Source organism: Epinephelus moara, chromosome 19 (genome assembly GCF_006386435.1).
Source record: "Epinephelus moara isolate mb chromosome 19, YSFRI_EMoa_1.0, whole genome shotgun sequence".
In the NCBI taxonomy this organism is placed as follows: Eukaryota; Metazoa; Chordata; class Actinopteri; order Perciformes; family Serranidae; genus Epinephelus; species Epinephelus moara.
In genome coordinates this window covers 33,761,882-33,784,430 of record NC_065524.1, presented here as the reverse complement: position 1 = coordinate 33,784,430, position 22,549 = coordinate 33,761,882, and the positions used below count along the sequence as shown (strand labels likewise).

General features: G+C 42.2%; 1 protein-coding gene across 7 annotated transcripts in view; it reads left to right on the top strand.

Annotated features, from left to right (window-relative positions):
- The window catches only part of LOC126406541 (girdin-like), a 97,057-nt gene that overhangs the window by 62,319 nt on the left and 12,189 nt on the right, over window positions 1-22,549 (top strand). For 5 of the 7 annotated variants that reach the window (XR_007571715.1, XM_050070868.1, XM_050070866.1 and 2 more), the window contains exons 13-31: window positions 463-641; window positions 2,750-2,887; window positions 3,950-4,133; window positions 4,251-4,381; window positions 5,510-5,803; window positions 6,157-6,339; window positions 6,874-7,152; window positions 8,135-8,259; window positions 8,641-8,779; window positions 9,404-9,580; window positions 9,929-10,090; window positions 12,485-12,762; window positions 13,911-14,054; window positions 14,219-14,405; window positions 14,639-14,784; window positions 15,665-15,757; window positions 16,210-16,412; window positions 16,772-16,819; window positions 21,099-21,176. Coding sequence is in view for 6 of the 7 variants with exons in the window: in XM_050070868.1 (XP_049926825.1) it covers window positions 463-641; window positions 2,750-2,887; window positions 3,950-4,133; window positions 4,251-4,381; window positions 5,510-5,803; window positions 6,157-6,339; window positions 6,874-7,152; window positions 8,135-8,259; window positions 8,641-8,779; window positions 9,404-9,580; window positions 9,929-10,090; window positions 12,485-12,762; window positions 13,911-14,054; window positions 14,219-14,405; window positions 14,639-14,784; window positions 15,665-15,757; window positions 16,210-16,412; window positions 16,772-16,819; window positions 21,099-21,176 (3,168 nt within the window). In the remaining variant the exon portion in view is untranslated. The remainder of the gene's footprint in view (window positions 1-462; window positions 642-2,749; window positions 2,888-3,949; window positions 4,134-4,250; window positions 4,382-5,509; window positions 5,804-6,156; window positions 6,340-6,873; window positions 7,153-8,134; window positions 8,260-8,640; window positions 8,780-9,403; window positions 9,581-9,928; window positions 10,091-12,484; window positions 12,763-13,910; window positions 14,055-14,218; window positions 14,406-14,638; window positions 14,785-15,664; window positions 15,758-16,209; window positions 16,413-16,771; window positions 16,820-21,098; window positions 21,177-22,549) is intronic. The other 2 variants (XM_050070865.1, XM_050070867.1) reach the window with 2 other exon arrangements.

Here is a 22,549-nt window from a genome sequence, read left to right as displayed (position 1 = left end):
CAGCTGACAGTCACCTGAGTTGACCAGGTTGAAGGCTTCAGACAGCCAACAGATCAGGCTTTGCTTATTGGCTCTAGGCCCTGGCATCATCCCCCATGGTCCTTCTGCATTTGCCAGCCTCCACTGGGTTTTCTTTCCACTTGGTTAAGACCTGTAATTAATATTCAGTGGCTCTTGGAGGATAATCTGTGCGTTTGGATTATAAAAGCTGTTAAGAGGTTTAACTAGCCAGGGATCTGGATAAAGACTGTGTGTTGTGTGTTTGTTAAAAAGGCACTTTAAAGACCTTTGTTAGTGAGACCCTCGGGCCTCGTGTTTATTTATTTTTCAGTGGACTTATTTCTCTGTGGTTTTTTACGTCAAACACAAAAAAGATCTGAGCAGGACTTTGATTTATTTGTTGGTATTTGTTAAATCAGTGATGTATAAATAATCCACATTTTCTTGCTGTCATGGCCTCAGCCCCTCAGAAGTCTCTGGGCGAGGAGGTGAATGAGCTGACCTCGAGCCGCCTGTTGAAGCTGGAGAAAGACAACCAGACCCTGCTGAAGACTGTGGAGGAGCTCAGAGGAGCAGGCGGTCCGGACACAGTGACAAAACTGTCCAAAGTCAACCAGGAGAACCAGAAACTGAAAGAGAAGGTAAGCAATGAACTTGGTTTTTGACAGTTGCAAGTAATTTTCTATTTTTTTTTTGTTCTAGAGAAACATATGATGTATTTTTGGTGACTCAGTGGCAAAATTACACAGAAACACGCCTCTAACATTCCCTCTGTAACATCTCTTAAATGCTTTTAAGCCATTAAATATTTGAATGGTTTATTTTTTTACATCATAGACGTCAGTACTTCAAAGTGGAAAAGATTATTTCTGATCCTATCCTTCGAGGGGTACCCCAGGGCTCTGTTCTTGGTCCACTGCTCAAGTTTCCATCAATGATTTCCCATATGCTTTTTTAGAACATTCTGCCCATACTAATTGCAGATGATACAAATGTCCCATTTAATGCTCATGTTAACAATTTCCATATAATAATCAAAAATAAAATTTAATTGGTAAGGCCTTTGCACACCATGTACCAAGTTACGCAAAGGAACATTGCACACTGAGTCCGATGTTTTTTGTTTTTTTTATTAACCCAATCACCACCCCTTCTTAATGGGGACATTTTTCTCTTTTCTTTTCTTTATTATTGACCTTTCTTTCTTATTATTAACAGTAATTATTCATCATTTTCTTTTTCTTTTTTTTTCACTTTTTTGTATTTAGACATTGAGCTCAGTGTATGCAGGTGGTGATTGCATACAACACAACCAATATACAAACGAACAGCATCACTCCATCACAAAAAAACAGACACAAACAAATAAAAACAGCAGACAAAAACTTAACAATGTACCTCACAGAACACAGGGACAAATAGTCATACAATAGAAATTTCATATTACAAACTAGCCCAACCACAATAAGTTGACAAAAAGGCATTCTTGAAGAGATAAGAATAGAGACCAGTCACTGTTTTAAGTGAGGCCACATATCTTTTCTCACCACCCCTCGGCTTCATTTAACTTTCCCATCTATCTATTATTAATTGCAAAAATTCACAATATGAGCCAAAATGTAAAGACACATTTGCTCCCTTGCTTCTCTCTACTAGAGTTACCTACCCAGGCTGCCGCCACCCTCTCCCAGTGTCTTGCATTTGGCACCACAGCTGCCTAAAGGGGCTGAGCTGTCCTCCCTCTCTGTCCCCCGCTCTGTCTCTGTTTGTGTGTGGTCCTCGTCCTCTATTACATCCTTCTCCTCGTCATTATCATCCACCTGAATATTGCTGTCTGACCTGCTGAAAATAGGCTATCTGAGTTGAAATGATACTGTGTTCCTCTCTCTTGTTGTGGATGTGTGTCCGGCATGTTATGCCACATTTTTTCTTGGTCAAATAACTCAAGGCTTTTGACGGATGCATAAAATGCAGAAAATCAAACCTATTTCAAAAACTTTGGTGAGGGACAACATTTCCGGAGTTGTGTGTAATTAACACAAACAAAGTCGTATTTATTTTTAAACATGCAAAAATTTCAGACCTGGTGTGCAACAACCTTAACCCTCTTAGTTCTTTTGATATATTTTTTTAATGTCCCTCGGTTGCACTTTAATTTTCTGCCCCTCATCAGCCTCACCACCAGGATTAGCATATTGGACCAGCACTCCTCCTTAATATATCACCCCAGCACTTGGCTTTAGACCTTTTCACACAGCGACAGTGAGAAATAAAAAAGGGGAAGAAGGAGAGAGTATAGAGAGGGGTGGATAGGAGCATGAAAGCAAAGCTGTAAATCCAGGCAGCCCTGCATTGCCTTTTCTTTCCCAGTCTTTGACACCCGAGCGCCCCTCGCTAAGAGAAGTCTCTCAGCTATTTTCAGAAACATAAGCCTCTCTCTGTGCCTTCTGAATAAAAAAGCATGAAATTGTGTTTTTCTCTCACAAAGGGAAAACCCAGAGTGAGAAATTTATGTCTGAGTGACTGGAGCCAAAACACATTAAAATGAGAATGCAACTCCTGGTAGACCTGAACAACAGAAACTGTCTCATTTAATGTGCATCTGATGGTAACTTGTGTTTGTCTGCAGAGTTTTGACAGAATGAGGTGATGTATTCTGTGCTTGTATCTTGGATTCTTGCACCAGAGCATTAAAGTCCAATCAAGATGGTGCATCTTGTTAAAATGTTACTGAAATTGTTGTTTACAGTTGGAGCATCTGGGGAGTGAGCTGACGGCAGACAGAGAGTCTCTCCGCAGCGCTGAATCACTCAGTACTGACCTGATGAAGGAGAAGGCTTTGCTGGAGAAGACTCTGGAAACACTCAGAGAAAACTCCGAGAGACAGGTACAAACAAACACACATGCAAGCACAGTGATCTGATTTGGCAAGTTTATTACAAAACCAGATGGTCATCATTTTGAAGAACCTTCACCTCTTTTGATGTAGAAATTGTAGAAATTTCGAGCGCCATTAATCTGTTTAAGATACTGACTTTTCTGTGAATGACCTTAATCACATCAAGCATTCATGTGCTTTGAAATATAGTTACATTGCAGCCTGTACACAGCATATGGTCGGAAGCACAAACACATTCAGACAAACACAGCTCTGAGACTGTGCGTCATACACGCTGCTCTCTCCATAAAACTGTCATTGATTCTCGTTCCAGGAAGCTCCAAGAAAATGACTTAACTGTGTAATTTACTCAGGTCTATACAGAGTTTTCTTGAGAGCAGTCTTTGTGCAATTGATTTGCATTTGGCTCAAAAAACTATTAAGTGGAACTACCACTCTGTTTTATTGACTGCACAGATTCCTGGCACACTGTGGCCCAGTTGCAGTCGCTGGCTGTGTGTTCGCAGGGACTTTGTAGCTGCTAGACCCAAATCTGACACCTTTGATTAGTTTAACCATCTGATTTGTAAAATCCGGCTTTGATGAGGCAGAGAAAACACAACATGCTGCACTGACAGATTAATGTGGGCAATTTTATCCAGTTGGTTGTAAACATAATGAGATGTAACTAATGCAGCTGCTTAAAAACACATAATATTCAAATGAACTGTAGTTTTGTTTAATCCTCATAAACTGTTTCTGCGTTTTAATTCTGCTCCTTGAGTTGTGTGTGTTAAGTTTTTCCATCTAATTTAAACTAAATTATAATTTGCAGCAGAACCTTGGGGCTCCCTCTCCAAATTTTATTTTTTTCTCCAAGCATCAGCTCATGTAACCAGTCTCATTACAGAAAACCTTTCAAAACATAATCACAAAAACACCTTATGAAACATTCGAACGTCTTTCATCACCACCAATGATTCACAAACCCAATGAAACTAATGAGTAAATCAGTTATGTTCAACATGACCCTTGGAGGTTATTAACAACACGCTGATGTCTGTTGTCCAGCTGAAGGGTCTGGAGCAGGAGAACAAGCACCTGAGCCAGACGGTGTCGTCTCTGCGTCAGCGCTGCCAGGTTGGTGCTGAGGCCCGGGTCAAGGACGTGGAGAAGGAGAATCGTGTCCTCCACGAGTCCATCTGCGAGACAACGGGCAAACTCAACAAGATGGAGTTTGAAAGGAAACAGCTACGTGAGTTATTTTGTTTCTTTGGAATCAGTATAGTGACAGCTTCCTTTTTTAAACATCAAGTTCCTTGTTTTGGCATTTTGAATTCACAGCATCAACACTCTGTTCTTTTTTATGCAGGTAAGGAGCTTGAAGTGCTGAAGGAAAAAGGCGAGAGAGCAGAAGAGCTGGAGATTCAGATACAGAAGCTGGAGAGGGACAATGAGAGCCTGCAGAAGAAAGTTGCCAGTCTTGGAATCACCTGTGAAAAGGTGTGGTTCATTTTGTTTCCTGCCTGGTTTGTTCTTTGAGATGTCAGTGGGTATACTCTATTCCAGCTTAACCTTCAACGAGTGCCGGGAAAGCTGGTTAAAGGGAGTGTAATCTGTCAGCCAGCAGCCGCAACCACCTTAACCCATCTGCCAAAGCAAATAACATTCTCAGCCTACTGGGCAAAAGCCGTGATAGCATTCCTTGTTGACAATTAATTGCCTGTATGTACAGTGATGATCACAATATGATTTTACGTAACCTGAATTACATCCATCAGTTCTCAGCTTTATTAATCTGCCCTGACTTCTTTGTGTTTGTATGGGCTGAATGGTTGTGGTGACATGAACGCCGCTCTTATTGCTAAAATTTGGAGGTTGATTTGGCGTATCTGTCCACTACGATAACTGTGAAATGGTGTGAAGAGGCGTACGCTGGGGTGGTAATGGTGCTGACCCACTGTGTCCATACGCTCCATTAGTCAGTCAGTGTTTGTAACATGGTTCAACTTCACTACCGTCTGTTCCATGTTAGCAGATCAGATGTGGAGAGTTAGTCATCTCCAAATCGTGTAAATAAATGGAGCAGTAACATGGAAAATAAACAGTAACATGAGAAATGTATGTTTGTATTTGGCTTTTGTGCATCTTAGTTAACCTCTGTTAACAGTTAACTTGAAGTTGGACAGCTTCCCTGAGAATTGGCAGGAATAACCGGCCTCTGTAGCGAGGATTTTCACTTTTTTAAGTATATTAATATCCCTGTCAGCCTCAGGGGGAAAGATCTTATCTATCTGTAAGACCTTACGCATTTCTGTTTATAATTCATGATAGGCTATGATCTCCCCGAGATCAATGAAATCTTTACAAGTTGGGTTTCCGTTTTTGGCATGTGGTCTTTTGTCTCTGTCTTATTCACTACTTGTGTTACTCTTGTACTGCATTGATAAAATTTGGAATTGGATATGCAAAATTTAACATTAAAGATGTAAATCTTATAATAAATTGAAGCTGTGCCAACAGCATAGACTGAAGTAGAGAGTTTTTAGCTGCCATTACGCAACAACAGCAGGACAAGCTTGGTGTTATCAGACAGAAACACTTTATTCCTCATCGTTTACGTGTGTGTAGGTGTCGTCTTTGGAGAAGGAGAACACTGAGCTGGAGGCTGAGGGCCGTCGTCTGAAGAAGAAGCTGGACACGCTGAAGAACATGGCCTTCCAGCTGGAGGCTCTGGAAAAGGAGAACTCCCAGCTGGAGCAGGAGAACCTGGAGCTGCGGCGCTCGGCGGAGAGTCTCCGGTCAGCGGGGGCTAAGGCCGCTCAGCTAGAAGCCGAGAACAGGGAGCTGGAGAGTGAGAGGAGCCAGATGAAGCGCAGCCTAGAGCTGCTCAAAGCCTCGTCCAAGAAGACGGAGAGATTAGAGGTGAGACTTCAGCACTGCCAGTCGTATGATGGATACTTCTTCAACTGGAGAGCAATGAGACACAGCTGAAGTGCAGCTATGTGTGGCAGGAAGCTTTCCCCTGAGAAATAAAAAACTAGATTACTGCTAGTTATAGTGTTTAATCGTATATGTTTGAGTTACCTGGTCGTTAACAGAGATGGTGTACAACAGCTGCAGAGTTAAAATCACCTGACACATTTTTGTGATTTATTGTCACCGATTCATATTTTCACAGGTAAGTTACAGGGGATCTGGCATACAGTGGCATCAGGGAGCAGTGCAACTAGTTCATGGATGCTTTTAATATCCTAATCTGGCTTTTGCTCTCCCAGGTGAGCTACCAGGGCCTAGATACAGAGAACCAGCGTCTGCAGAAGGCCTTAGAGAACAGCATCAAGAAGATCCAGCAGTTGGAGGCAGAGCTGCAAGAGGTGGAGACCGAGAATCAAACCCTCCAACGTAACCTGGAGGAGCTGAAGATCTCCAGTAAACGCCTGGAGCAGCTGGAGCAGGAGGTAGGCAAAAGTGCATTCATTCAGTAGCAGTTATCATGTGCTGAAATGTGTGAAATGGCAGCCTGTGAAAATACAAACAGATAGAGACATTTCGAACTGCACTCTTCTCTGGAGCAGAACAGGTACTGCGTCAAGTGGCATAGCTGTAGGTGTTTTACTGACACAGCTTCGGTGATTTTTTTTGGGATGGACTGATTCTGCGTGGCAGAATGAGGTCAATCAGATTGGCCCAAAATTGCAGTTGAGGCAGACTGAAAGTAGTGTTTATGACACAGCAGTCTAAAGAATCGTGTATATAAAAATAAAGATGTTAAAATGTGTTACTTGGCCGCAGCTCTTTTAGTTCATTCTGATAAAATGACAGCAGTTTCCCAGCAGAGTTGGATCATCCCAGATTATTTGTCAAAATTGATTTCTGGCCCTTGAAATTAATCTGTGTCCACTTTTAGCCAAATGTGTATTTACAAGGCGTTTAGAGGAAAAGTAAATCCCATCAAATAATGTTTCATCCATCTGCTCTGCATCATCCTCCAGAACAAGACTCTGGAGCAGGAAAGCTCCCAGCTAGAGAAAGACAAGAAGCTTCTGGAGAAGGAGAACAAGCGGCTGAGGCAGCAGGCTGAGATCCGAGACTCCAAGCTGGATGACAACAACCAGCGTATCACCTCTTTGGAGAAAGAGAATCGGACCATGGGCAAGGAGATGATATTCTTCAGGGACTCCTGCACAAGAGTCAAAGACCTGGAGAGGGAGAACAAGGAGCTGGTCAAACTGAGCAGCATCGATAAGAAGACGCTCATCGCACTCAGAGAGGTAAGAGTAGTGTGATCCCAATCGGCCTGATGGTGGCTGAAAAAGTGAAAACACTAATATGAACAGACTTTTTTAGGTTTTGATTATATCATCACCAAACTTGATTTACCACCTTGTGGGACTGAGATGCACAATCCTACGATAAATGAACAAGATCAGTCAAAAATCATGGCTGCCATCTATCAAACGGTCTTCATAAAGAGCGGGTCTTAGAAGGAAATAGGCCATGACTCATGTTTTCTTTGAGCAATCCTGATTAAACTCATAGGACTCATCCAATACCAATATCGGAACATACAAAACCGTACTAATGAACCTTCATTAATATAGGCCTATATTTTATCTACAAGTGCACGTCACACACTGAGCGAGCCGCCTGTTAATGACGCTGTGGGCTAATGGGCATGTAGCTACTTCCATGTTTCAGATGATACGTCATGTTTGTAGTCGACCAATGAAGATGAGTTTACATATCACCTTGGGTTCGTCCTTCACCTTCTCAAAATGATCCCACACTTTGGATTTCCTGCCCAACATGTTATTAACTAGCCTGTGGAATAACCACAGGTACCAGCCCTGGAAATTAACCTGACTCCTGTCTGACTGCTGAGCGTGGTCACTTCCTGTGTCTGTCCTTTCAAATTAAAGTCACACATGGTCCAGTCATATAGGTTTTGATTTATTTTGACAAGGCACAGCTCCTAATAGAGTTTCACGTTCTCTTCACGTTTTCTGGTCGACTAACGTTTGGTCAACTATTACGGGGCAGCCCTAATGCTACATTCATTGTAGCGGTGGGACTAGTGTGTGATTGTCTCGCCTCTTCTTTAGACAGAATTAAACGAGCTGAAGTTGCTTTGCTCAGTTTTGTGGAGTCTGAAACATGGGCACTGCCAATTTTGGCTTAAATTTTGGGCAATTGAGCTCAGAGTTACTTAAAGTTTGGCTGTGTGTGTGTGTGTGTGTGTGTGTGTGTGTTTAGGAGCTTGTGAGTGAGAAGCTGCGCACTCAGCAGATGAATAATGATCTGGAGAAATTGACCCACGAGTTGGAGAAGATTGGACTGAACAAGGAAAGGCTGCTACACGACGAGAGCTCTGACGACAGGTATCATCTCACTGTTGCACACACAAGCCACAACGTTCACCGCTTTGTGATGGCTCTTAAAACAGAAAACTAAAATAAGAACTCACTGGATCATTTAAGGTGATCGATACAGTCCGAGTCAATCAGCCCTGTGGCTCATTTTAGATCAAGTGTTGAAGTTTTAATTAATCTAAGTCTACTGCAGAATCCTCCCGAGGGAGTTTTTTGAGCCAATATCTCCCCACTTGCTACGCTCTTGCCAAGAAGTCAGTTGGCCTTGCTACACTGCAGTAATAACAATAATACATTATCTGTGTTTGGGACTACAAATGTGTGATCATGCTCTAGACTGGAAACATAAATACACACACACACTGAGCTGACTTGAGTGTTTGTTTTCAGGTTTAAACTCCTGGAAACCAAACTGGAGTCGACTCTGAAATCATCTTTGGAGATTAAAGAGGAAAAGATCGCCGCCCTGGAGGCCAGACTGCAGGAGTCCTCCAACCTCAACCAGCAGCTGCGCCAGGAGCTCAAGACGGTCAGTGACACAAATCCATAATCTTACTAGAAATACCTGCAGAAACATACTTTATTTTGGTGTGTCCCATGCACATGCTTTGCTCGACCAGACTTTAAAAACATTTTCCTCCCAGCCATCAGTCCAAACCAATCTCCTGCCCGTCCACTTGAGCGCAGAGTGTCCTAAAATCTTTCCCTCAAGTCTAAAACACTAGAAACACTGAAAACACTGAGGGCTTCTCAAGGCCAATACATTATTTATACATCCACTCTCCCACTTCTATCACCAGTTTATCAATTCATGAGGCGGCAGGAGGCTGTGGAAGAGGTGGAGTGGAGTGGAGGATGTCTGCTTTCCTTTAGGGAGGAGGTTGTGTTTTGAACTTGCTGACACAAATCGGATCCAACGCTAAAACATTGAGTGGGAAAGTTGAGGCTTCTGTAGATGAACTGTCAGTTTCAGCTGTGAAACTACTCTTCACCATCACTCATGTCATGTTTTGCTCATGTTGTTTGCTTTTTCATTCAGTGATATTTACAGTCAAGCCTGCAGCAGTGTTTCATCTTCAGCTGTCTTGGATTTACATGATATTTATGCTGGAGGAATTCATTTTGTTGTGTTTACTCGTGTGTCTCTCTGCAGGTGAAGAAAAACTACGAGGCGCTGCGTCAAAGGGAGGAGGAGGAGAGGATGGTGCAGAGCTCGCCCCCTAGAGGAGGGGAGGACCCTCAGGCTGTCAGTAAATGGGAGAAAGAGAGTCATGAAGCCACCAGAGAACTGCTGAAAGTCAAAGACAGACTCATTGAGGTGGAGAGGAATGTAAGTTCAGTTCAGTTTTATTTACAAAGCCCAATATCACAGATCACCTCAGAGGGCTTTACAGCATACGACATCCCTCTGTCCTTGGATCCACATAGCAGATAAGGACAATATAATCATATGTGTATAATAACATTAGAAGTATGACTAATGATAACAGCAGTAGTAGTGGACATCAGGCAGGACCACAGCAGCAGCACAAACACGACACACGATCCAGGCGTAGCCACGATTGGAGGGAACCTGCGAGACAGTGGAGCGCAAAGTATCAAAATGGCTGTTTTGACTTGGTGAACACACACTGAGTTCTGCATCCAGTATCTTATATTCTGTGTGTGTTTTTCCCAGAATGCTACGCTGCAGGCTGAGAAGGCGGCCCTGAGGAGCCAGCTCAAACAGCTGGAAACTCAAAGCTCCAACCTGCAGGCTCAGATAGTGGCCGTGCAGAGGCAGACGGCTTCTTTACAGGAGAACAATACCACACTACAGACGCAGAACGCCAAGCTGCAGGTAATCCCCGACACATCCCACACAATACAGTGTCCAGCAGGAATACATTACACTTACAGACAACAAAGCCACCAGTGTAGTCGTTTACAACTGAAATACAACACAGTCAGTATAATCAGTGCAGCTCTGTAACTCAGTGAAAGACATGAACATGAGCAGACTGCAGCAAGTTTGTATTATTGTCATAATAATCTGCCTCAGCCTCACGAGACACTGCAGACTACAATTCAGCGATTGACTGTGGGTTTTGTGGTCAGGCCTTAAATGATGATTTGTGTTTTGTGTGAGTAAAAAACAGTCAATGTTAAAGTGTTTAAACGCCTACTTTTCCAGCATTTGGAGACAAAAGTGACTGAGGCATGGTTCATGAAACATTTCAGTTGCCAGCAAGGTTGTTTCTCTCTGCTTACTGTCTGCTACTGTCTGTCTGAATTATGACTTCCTCATTTAGAAAATTGTCAGGCCCTCATAAAAGGCTAGCAGGCCTTGATGGTCCACCACTGCTACAATCTGTGGTAGAAACACTCAGCTGATAGAGCGACAAAGGATAAAGGAGTTCATTAGTTGTCATGCAGTTGTAGATGTTCAAACTTCAGTTATCTCTGAAGGCCGATGAAGATGATAAGTCCTTAAAAGGATCAGCGTTGATGCTTGAACTTGGAAAGTCTCACCTCAAGGTCCATTTAGTAACTGTTCTGGAGCTTTCAGTCGTACCACATGATCTTCATCAGCAGATGGAAATGTCATTTTTCTTTTTTTAAGATATTTTTGCCTTTATTTGATAGGACAGATGTAGCGTGAAAGGGGCAGAGAAAGGGGGGATGACAGCAAAGGAAGGTGGGCTAGAATCTAACTTGCCGCTGCTGCTCCACCAGGTGACCTAGTGGGCGCCCCAGAAATGTAATTTTAATGTCATTGTTTTATTTCTGAATAAGATATTATTGTGTGTTTTAATTCAATTTAAATGAGCTGTGCTTAGGATTCAGTTGGTGGTTGGAGGTTTTTTACCGGGAGCTGGAATATTCACAGAGGTCTCGTCCTCTCCAAGACAAACGGACCCGGTGATTTAAACTGCTAAAAACACTGAAAAGGGCAGTTTTATGGTTTAGCTTATTGTGGAGGGGCTGCTAACAACAGTGGCGGACAGGAAAACACAAATAGCTCTATCTAAAGCCATTGTTTGGTTTGTCTGTTCTGGGCTACCGTAGAAACATGGTGGTGCAACATGGCAGTCTACATTGGCAAGGACCTGCTCCCTATGTAGATATAAATGACTCATTCTAAGGCAGTGACAACTCAGTGATTATTATTTTCAGGTAATTATACACTAAAGAAAACATACTTATTATATTATATTATATTCTATTTCTGCTAATATATACCCCTAAATCCTACACACCTTTAAGGATTAAAGAATGAAGCTGATACCATTGTCAGTTTTGCCAGTTTTATTTATACAGCCCTAAATAACAAATCAGTGTGTTGCGTCAAATGGCTTAACAATAGATACAACACTTGATTCTGATGAGGAAAAACTTCCCAAAGATTTATCCAGATATTTTTCCAAGATGCATGCACTATAGACTTATTGTGGTGTATATGATATAGTATAAAAGTATAAAATACTATTAATACTATTCTATTACGCCATATTTGATGCAAAACAACATAAATTATTCCTCATTTTAAACACACACAATCTAAAACCATCCAGCCTTTTTTCAACATTGCCCTGTTTGTACAGTTGTGTTGCCAGGCTGCTGAGCTCCTTGCTATGGATTTAGACTCATACTCCCTATTTGGCAGCAATTCAAACCCTGCTTACAGGCGACAGGATTTACACTGACCGTACAGTAGCTACGAGCTGTTTCTGTGGGTGTTTGCGTACGTCTCTTGGTGGGTGTGGGTTGTATGTGAGAGCAGGTGTGTTTGTGCTGGAGGTGAAAAGCTGTTTAACGGGACTGAAAGTGTGTCAGCACCTGGACAAAGTGTGTGCGTGTGTGTGTGTGTCAGAGGATGAATACACACACACTAGTCATGATTGAAGAGGGATTTGAGACTAGGAAACCGCTGTGGCCACAAAGGAAACATGAAAAGAAACAGTTTTCCTGCTGGTGTTCTGTAGATGGAGCTCGCAGCAGAGGGGGAGAACAAACCGAACAGAGACACAGCGCCCCCTGTAGAACAACACAGCAACAACTTCTGCTTACTTTACCTTTGTGTCCTTTAAAGTCTGATTTGCGGAGCTCAGTACTTCTCTCAGGAAATATGATCTTTTAATAACTGCAGACAGAATGACTTTTCTTATTTTCTCTGCAATCTTCTCCTCTCCTTCCACGCCCCCTCTTTACATCTCCTCACTTGATACATCTCCATCTTCGTCCTCTCCTTTAGGTGGAGAACTCCACCCTGAGCTCGAAGAGTGCAGCCCTCATGGCCCAGAATGCTCAACTGCAGAGCCAGCAGAGCAGCGTGGAGGGTGAGCGCGAGGGAGCCCTGAAGGAGAAAGAGGAACTGAGGTCCACCTACGAGCTGCTCCTGCGCGATCACGAGAAGCTGGCGGCGCTCCACGAGAGGCAGGCGGCCGAGTATGAAGCACTGATCGGAAAGCACGGCAGCCTGAAGAGCTCCCGCAAGAGCCTGGAGCAGCAGCACAGGGACCTGGAGGACAAGTGAGAACGGGTTTAAGAGCATGGAGTGGGCACTTGCTCAAGTCTTACTCATCACTTTATACATTACTTTGACCTGCTTTTGTACATTGTCTTGTGAGGGCAGTGTTAAATTCATAAAAGTGACCATGTTGAGTAACTAGAGGGAACTGTAGGCCCGTTTGGGTGCTATGCCGTCTTTCCTGTCTTATTTAAAGGGTAACTTAAGTATTTTTCACTCTTGACTCTATTTTCCCACATTTTTGTCTCAGTAACTAATCAGAACAGATTTTGAAATTGGCCCAGTATTGAGCGAGAGTATTGCAGCAGCAAAACAGGCTGCAATGTAATGTTCATGGGCAATTGCACATTGTCAATTTATTTTTAATAAAAGTGTTAAAAAAAGTTTTTGCCACCAGCAGGCTCAGAGTATTATTAAAAGTGTCTGATAGCATGATGGAAATGACCCTATAGAGAAAAATCTTTATGTTAAAGAGCAAGATCCTTTTTGTGTAACCAGAAACAGCCCCAAAGTGGCCATTGCTAAACTCACCAGACTCCATTCAAATAAACGGTAATTTTATTTTCCTAAAAACACTTCATTCAAAGTCGACAGAAAGAAAATAAAATCCACAAAAGCCATCTTGGTTCATTGTTCCACTGTTTTAACAATCATTAACTGTGGTTTAGTTGAAATTAACCCTTAATTTAACCGGTTAGATGCAAAAGTATGCCAGCTCTATACACCCTTAAATTACTGTTTATTTAAATGGAGTCTGGTGGGTTTGGCAATGGTGATTTCGGGGCTGTTTCTGGGTACACAAAAGGATCTTACTCTTAAACAAAATTGCCTATCTCTGAAAGGATCCTTTCCATAATGTTGGAATGATAATTTAAACATGTCAGTGGCCAAAAAACAAGCACTTTTAGCGGATATAAACTATGCACAAATGCCCTGTTTGTTACGATGCAACCTGTTTCTCCGTTGTCGGCTGCAGCGCTCTCGCTCAGTACTGAAAGAATTTCAAATATTGTTGTTCCAAATAATCACTTAGATGCAAAAACATGGGAAAATACGGTCCATGCTGACAAATGCCGAAGCTACCAGTTAAATCTATCTGTATGTGACTCATTGGACAGTTAGTAATGCATGTGTGTTGTTATGTGTGCAGGTACAAGCAGCTCCTGCAGAGGAAGGGTGAGCTGGAGGATCTGGAGAAGAATCTGAAGGAGCAGCAGGAAAAAATGGCGCAAGAAAACCAAACGCACCAAGCCACAGCTGACCAGTACAAACTGCTCAAAGAGGAAAATGACAGGTCAGATCAACCTGTATCAATATTACTGACTCAACAAAATGCTCAACCTTTTAAATTCTTGATATTTTTCTCAAATTACACCTTGTGTTTCTATGAATTTAGAAGAGACACTTTGACATGCACATGCATCTATATATTGAGGAGCCCCTCTGCTCTCTCCTCAGGCTGAATAACACCTATCGTCAGCTGGTGAAGGACAACGAGAATCTCCAGCTGGACCATAAGAACACAAAGAGCCAGCTGAACAGCGCCAAGCTGGAACAAACCAAGCTGGAGGCCGAGTTCTCTAAACTGAAGGAGCAGTACCAGCAGCTGGACATCACCTCCACCAAGCTCACCAACCAGTGTGAGGTGAGGAGACATTTCTCTTCTCTGTGTGTGGGAGTTTCCCATCATGTGTCTGTGTGCCACTTTTAAAGCCAGCTGTCTTTTGGCTGGTTTGCCTTTTCTTTTAACGTATCGTTATTGTAGAGATGACTTCTTAAGCCAGCTGTGTTGTGGATGGTTTAAACCTTTTAATGTATTGAAGTTGTTGTTGAGCCTGGAGTCTTTGTATCACTTTAATGTATCTGTGTGTGTGTTAGTTGTTGAGCCAGCTGAAAGGAAATCTGGAGGAGGAGAACCGCCACCTGTTGGACCAGATCCAGACTTTGATGCTACAGAATCGCACACTGCTGGAGCAGACCATGGAGAGCAAGGACCTGTTCCACGTGGAGCAAAGACAATACATGTAAACCCCTGATGATATGCTTTCTTTGAACAGCAAACACGTCCCTGTCTGCAGTGATTTTCATATTCCACTGATATGTGTGATAATGGCACCAGCGTGTCTGCAGGTCTTTAAAAAGTCTTAAAATGTCTTTGATCAAATTTCATAAAAGTCACTACAGTTTGTGAGGTCTTAAGTGCCACAAACATTTTAACTAATTTCATTTATCCATCTTTTCTTTTTGTCAAAATTGTTTCAGCTAATAACCATACTCCTACACAAAACCTACCTCTGCATGGGACTACATTTGCCCCGTTTCCACCGACTAGTACAGTACGACACAGTTCAGTTTGGTACACTTTTTTACCATTTCCACTGTGAAAAGTTGTGCACCTATGGAACCATTCTGTACTGTCCCCATGTTTGGTCCCCCCTCTGTTGGGGTACCTAGCACAGATCTGGTACTAAAAGGTGGAGCTGTGAACACTGCAGTCTGTTGATTGGTTGATAGTGGACGGTCACTCTGCTCAGGGCTGAGTTGTGGCAGTGAGTGACAACAAACCAGCCCACATTTAAGAGTACTGTTTGCAGTGGAAACGCTAGGGTCTAGGTACCATGTCTGAAGGGTTACTGTTGGTTCCAAAGGTACCATACAGAAAGTGTTTGGAGGAAACGGGGCTATATATACTATTTATATACTCACCTGCAATGAAAAAACAATGTCTTGTTAAAAAAGTCTTTAATTTGGTTAAAAATGATTCTGAAAAGCTCTTAAAAAAACATTAGATTTAAGTGTCTGATACCTGAAGTCATGCTGTAGGACATGCATTTGTATTTAGATTGTATGCACTTTAACTTGTGTCTTTCTCACTGGATCATCTCTTATTTCTTCACCCATCAGAGACAAGCTGAACGAGCTGAGGAGACAGAAGGAGAAGCTGGAGGAGAAGATCATGGACCAGTACAAGTTCTACGACCCCTCGCCTCCACGCAGGTAAAAAGCAGATTCATAAATAATTTTTTTTTTTAAAAGAACTGGCAAATGCCCCCCCCAAAAAAAACAAAAAACAAAGTTATTTTGAATCAATGACTGGTGTAACATCTTAATGTAAAAAATCAGAGTGACTGCAACAAGTCAGTGTATCATAGCTGACTCTCATGTTCAAAATTCTGTTTGCTTGTTGACTCTTATCTGGAGGCGGGGGAATGGCAGAAAACACTTACACTGCAGCCTCAGGAAGTGATGCATCAAATATTTATGGTCTGCAGAGCTTTTAAACAGCTGTATACTGCAACTGTTTTTTATCATCTGTGGGAACATTTAGAGGCTGTGTACACACAAGGAATAAATCAGACTCTTTATGACAGTATATATTGACTTTATATGCCCTTATTTTTCATCTTCGTGTTTTCAATGGTCTCTGTGCCTCGTCTCTCCTGCTGTAGGCGTGGCAACTGGATCACTTTGAAGATGAAGAAGTTGATCAAGCCGAAGACCCGCGAGAGGATGCGTTCTCTCACACTGACTCCCTCGCGCTCAGAGTATGGTGATGGTTTCCTGACGTTCCCACAGGACAGCCAGGACAGCTCGTCCATCGGCTCCGGCTCCAACTCGCTGGACGACACGCTGACACAGAAGAGGAGCAGCAGTGAGTACAAAGGAAGCACGTTTACACACACAGATGGAGACGCAAGAAATAAAATCAGCGTAGTCACAGTTTCAACCACAACTGAAGGAAGACATGCAGATTATATAAATATATATTTACCCTACAAACAATGTACAGTAAAAGTGCCTCTGATAAAATACTCACAGTATTTCATACACACATGTATATGCAAGACACATAATCACACACTCACATACCCACAAAGTCACAGCACACACTGTTTTTTGATGTGTGTGTGTGTGTGTTGGTTTGTATGATTGCATACTGGTTGAGTGGTTGAATGGGTCTTTCCTCCCCTAACTGCTCCTCTGCTTCTTTATCTCTCTCTCTCTGCGAAGGGAGGAGAGGGCAGCAGACCCATGCCCAAGGGCAGGGTTCCACCAATGGTATGCTGCGGATGGGGAGGGTGGGCGGGGCTTGTGACCCGACTGTCACGTCTCTCAGGGCATGTTTTCGTGAGTCCATTGTCTGTGTCACTCAGCTGTCCTAGAGGTTACGGTTGAGCTGCGCAGCACCACGAGGTTGACTCTCAATGTTGGACCTGGTTCTCACAGTCAGATGTGTTTCCTGTGTTTGAAACAACAGAGGGAGCGCTTGATTCCTATAACGTTGTATCCTTGGCTACCAGAGTTAAAAGAACAATATCTTTTTGTGTATTAAGTGACACTCAATTTGAAAGGGGAGTGCGACTGATTCATTAAATCAAAGTCTGTTATCAGGTCTTGGGAAAGTAATACCGTTTATGGGAATAAAGCCATTTGTGGCTCCAGTGGGAGCTGCACAAAGTGCACAAGTGATTTCACAAGTGATTTTGGTTGGGGCTGAGGACTACAAGTTTAAAAAATAAAATAAAAATTGGAGTGTTGAGTGACAAAATTAAGCTTATCAGACATGTTGCCCGGTTCTCATCTTTCTTTTGGCTTAACGTCTTGAAGCAACATTAGCTGCTACTAGCATACATGATCAAATCTCTGATCGAATTGTTCCTGGTCAGTTTGCATCGTGGGTAATGTAGGCACCAGGTTTTGATAAGGAAGAAGAATGTGTGGAATGAAAAAGACAATATCTCTAATTCTGCTGCATTGATTTTGACTTTTTCTTAAAGTTCCTCTCCTGGTGATTAAACCCCTAAAAACTCATCTCTTTTCATCAAAGTTACATATTTAGATTTTTTTTTTTAGTGAAAAACATCCCTTAATGCATCAAAGTGGCTTAGATGTGGCTCTACACCTTTGCCTTATTTAGCATAGATCTATGAAAATGCAGATTAGTCCAGCCCCTCAGCCACTTGCCTTTATCTCGAGTGTACCTGCTCACCTTCGACTTAGGGTTCTGACAAGTTGAAGTGAAAATGACTAATACTGGAACATAGCTACACCTGACTTTTCCTCTGATACCCCTCATTTCACCAACCTTATGGGACATTCCACCCTGCAAGTTGACAGGATTAGTTCCTTATGCTTGTGACGGAACAAACCCCGGGAGTCTGAATCCACATTCTTCAGACTGTCATTGGTACACTGCAGTTCCAAGGTGAATTGATTTTCTTCAGATGCAGTGTTTAAAAACTGTCCGTTATGAGTCTGACAGTGTTACAGGAGTGCAATTTTAAATTGGTGGAGTTCTCTCGTCGAGCTGAATCAAGCGCCCCTCATGTGGTTCAAATATTGGAAAACACTTCAGCTATATTTGTTCCAGGTCCACTTCACTCTTAACTTCTCCCCTTACAGGTCAACAAGGCTCATTAGCTCTCAGTTACAGTCGTGTCAACCCGCTGATCTGTGCAGTTCACCTGTAAACAACAAAGAAACGCCCTCTAATGTAGCATCCAAGCTATTAAAAGGTGCAATGCATTGTGGCTGGCTTCCAGTCAGTGCAAGATGTGTCAGAGTCCTGGTTGTTTGGATTCAGAAGGAGATATGAAATAAAGAATACAGGTTGTGAATGGACTCGTAGGTTATATCTGCATTGAAATCAGCAGGTGTGTTTGCTTCAAGATTAAATGTGTGTAAAGTGAGGATGCTATAAGCAGCATAAATAAGCTAGTATAATAAGTGAGTCAGTATTTTTTGTACACAAAGGACCACAGAAATGTTCCGTTAACACACACATGAAAGTACATAATGTATATTTTTTTAATTTACATTAAGCAGTAAACTCTATCAGAGAAATAAAGAGAGGCTGTTAGCAAGTAGTGAGACGTAAACTACAGCCGATAATATGAGTACACTGTAGTTATAACACATTAGGACGTGCACCAAAGACACAGTCACATGTACAGTATTAACGTTGGTCACACTACGGTCCTCCCTGATGCTGTAAAGCTGCCCTTTAACCTTTTCACCCTCCTGATTGCACCCTTTAATATTCTTCATCCTCTGTGTTTCATGTAGCTGGTAATGTGTCGACAGTTGTGTTGTTTTGTACAGTATGTTATGCAGAATACACTCATGACCATTAACATGAGAGAGTGCTCGTGTTGTGTGCAGATAAAATGAGTATGTGTGTGTGTGTATATGTGTGTAATGTGTAACATTTTTGTGTTTGTTTGCATAATGTGTCTTCGTACAGAAGTCTGCCCTTAAAAGTATTATGCAGGTTTTAAAGAAGTCTGTGGGAGGCATTTCAGTCCATCCAAACAGCTCTTGAACAAATGTTTAAAATAAGAAATGTGGAAATAAATGATCAGTTATTAAAAGTTCAGTGTGTCTGATTTAGGGGGATATATTGGCAGAAATGGAATATAATATGATAAGTATATTTTCTTAAATGTATGATCAGCTTGAAATAAGATGTTGTGTTTTTGTTAGCTTAGATTGAGCTGTTTATATCAACATAGTGAGCAGGTCCTCGCCTGCAGAGTTTGCCATGTTGTACCGCCGTGTTTCTACAGTAGCCCAGAACGGAGAAACCAAACACTGGCTCTAGCTAAGGCCATTCATGTTTTCAAGTCACCCTTGTTAGAGGCCCTTCTAAGACAAGAGTGTCTGAAAACAGATTTTTTTGATGTGAAACTGTTTTATTCTGTGTTTTTACCGTGTTAAATCTCAGAGTCAGTTTATTTTGGGAGAGGAGGAGACCTCTGTGGGTAATTCGGCTCCTGGTAAAAATGAGCTGAACGTCTATATCTTAAGTTATCAGACAAGAAAGGTGAGCACACTTCAGCAGGTGCTTGGTTAGGAGCCTGTCTCGGTGTCTATAGGTCCCTAAAAACTCTTAAAATGTCTTAAATCCACCGTTACAAGAATAAGGCCTTAAAAGTCATTAAATAGTCTTAAATTTGAATTTGTAAGGTCTTTACTACGACAAATGTTTTATCTAATTTCATTTATCCATTTCTGTGATAACAAGTGAAGCCTTTCCATGTAAAAGTCCACATTTCTAATATTAGAAATAATTAAACAACTAAAATACTGCCATTTTACATTTTACATACATTTTACTTGCACTTACCTGTTGGCAAAATGTAGATTGACTTAACTCACTCTGATAACTATATTCCTACATAACACCTACCTCAGCACAAGATCACATATATACTGCTTACCTGCGATGTCAAAATAAGTAGAACATGATTTGTCCCAAAATCTGTCCTAAATTTGGTTAAAATGTGTCTTCAGCGGGTGTTTAAAAGCATTAAATGTAACTGTCTGATACCTGTAGACACTCTGATGCCACAAAGCGTCACAGAAACAGTGATTTGTTATGTGAAACTGCTGTACTCAGTGTTTTAATCAGTTTTAATCACCAGATGTCGCATTTATAAACATTGTGTAAGCAGAAAACAAGTCCTGAAAGAGGTGTACGCCACTTCCCACGCAGAATTTGTGATGTGTAGATACAGACTTGATGGGAGAAACTTTGACCCATGCTTACAAACATTTTGAGAGGTGTAAGCCTGATTGTAGAAATTGTCGAATATTTTTTGGTGCACACCGTTTTTGGCTTTTCTTCGTACATACGTTTCTAGTGTGGATCCTACGCATTGTTTTATGAATGGTCCGCTTGTGTTGGAGAGGAAGAAACCTCTGCGGATAATTCGGCTCCCCGTTAAAACCTCCAGAACCATGAACACTGGAGGAATCGTAACCAGGAGAGGTCTCAGACAGTTGTAGTCTGCAGTCTTCACCACTAGATGCCTCTAAATCTTACACACTGTTCCTTTAATAATGCTAGTAGAAAATCAGTGGGGCTGAACATTATGTGTCTGTGGAGGAAATGAAAGAAATAAACTGTATATAACCCTCCTAACACAAGCTTCACAACCAAAATGTCTGGTCTGTAAAGATATTGTTTTCATCTTCATTAACTTAATATGGATATACTTATATATTTCTTTAAAGCAATAGATTGAAATACCTTACACTTCATGATGAATCAAAATCGATCTGTAATGATATTAACCAGCCCTTCTTAGTCATATACTGTAGTGGTTGTGTCTATGACATTGTGTGTCTCTTGTCCAGTTGAGTGTCCAGGGGCTCAGCTCTCTCTCTGCATCACTCCCCTGGCTCTCTTTGTGAAAACGTTAACCACATCCCTCTGTTCTGCCCTCCTTTTTTCTTTTGTTTTCTTCCCTCCACCTCCCTTGGGCTTGTTCTGTCGCTCTCTCTCCCCTGTCTATCTGTCTGTCTGCCTGTCTGTCTCTGGCTGCGCTCTTGACAGCTATAAAAAGGTTGCCTTTCATGAGGAACAGATCCAAGGACAAAGACAAGGCCAAGGCCATCTACCGGCGCTCCATGTGTAAGACCTCCGTTAGCCGCCACGCTAGCTCTCCCTCCGCCTCCTCTCCCTCCCCATCGCCACACTAGGAGAAACAAAGAAGGAACAGTCGCTGATTTCATGGTGGCTGCAGCGTGGGGGCGTGACAGTGACAGTATGGCAGTTTCAGGTTTCAGTCACAGCTCTTAAACCTACTCAGGCCAGCAGCCGGTCAAATTCCCATTTCATGTAGCATTTAAGAGCTTACGTTTTTCACAGTGGTGATATTTTAGAGACGTCTACACAAGATTTACCAAAAATTTGTTCCCCCATGCTGCTGCGTCTGGTGACATCAGTGACTTGTCCTTTATAATTTTCCCCTAGTAACCCCCCCTCCGTCACCTCCTCCGCCCTGCGTCTGCCGCCTCCACTCCCTCCTGTAGAGTATCTGCTCTGAGCTTTTATGAGCTTTCACCAGTGTAGTGTCACTGTAGCTCTCACTATTACTCTCACTACTAGCACATGAATGCATAACACAAACTTGTCTTAAAGTTAAGGTGCAAAATGAATTCAGGATTAACCTCAAAAAAGCAATTGTGCAAAAACTGATGTGTCAGTAAGAATTTCCTCTTTGTGTGGTGCAGTACCAAAGCCATATCTGTCAGTTGGGTCACTGTGGGAATCACTGTGCAACAGGCAACTTATTGGGCAGCTTTGTCATGTGCTCCGTGGTTTAATTTTGTTTGTGTATACTGAATGAAAGGCTCTGTATGTGTGTGTGTTGTGTGTGTGTGTGAGGGTGAGGGAGTGGGAGAGACTGCGGGTTTGCCTTTCATGCGCCTGTGGTGTGTTTGCCTCCATCTTTGATTACAGCATGACTTTAAAAAAATCACCAACCGCCTGATCGTCTCCGCTCGCACTCACCATGGAGGACTTGAAATGGAGCCTTTACTCTCTCTGTATCTCTCTGTCTCTCTCTGTCTCTCTCTCTATCTCTCACTTCCTCTGTCAGTGTGCTGCATTTCAGATCTTATTCTGCTGACATGGACTTGCCTCGTTCTGACTCCGGCTCCGATCTTTTGTGTACAGCTGCTGCTGCTCAGAGCAGCTCTGCATGCCTTCATGCTTCTCTACCGTCGCATACGGCTCAGTAAAAAAAAAGTGCATAAAGACAGTGGCTTCTTAAGGTGATGTATCACCTACAGTGGTGTGAAAAAGTGTTTGCCCCCTTCCTGATTTCTTACTTTTTTGCATGTTTTCCACACTTAAATGTTTCAGATCATCAAACAAATTTAAACATTAGTCAAAGATAACACAAGTAAACACAAAATGCAGTTTTTAAATGAAGGGTTTTATTAATGAGGAAGAAAAAAATCCAAAGCTACATGGCCCTGTGTGAAAAAGTGTTTGCCCCC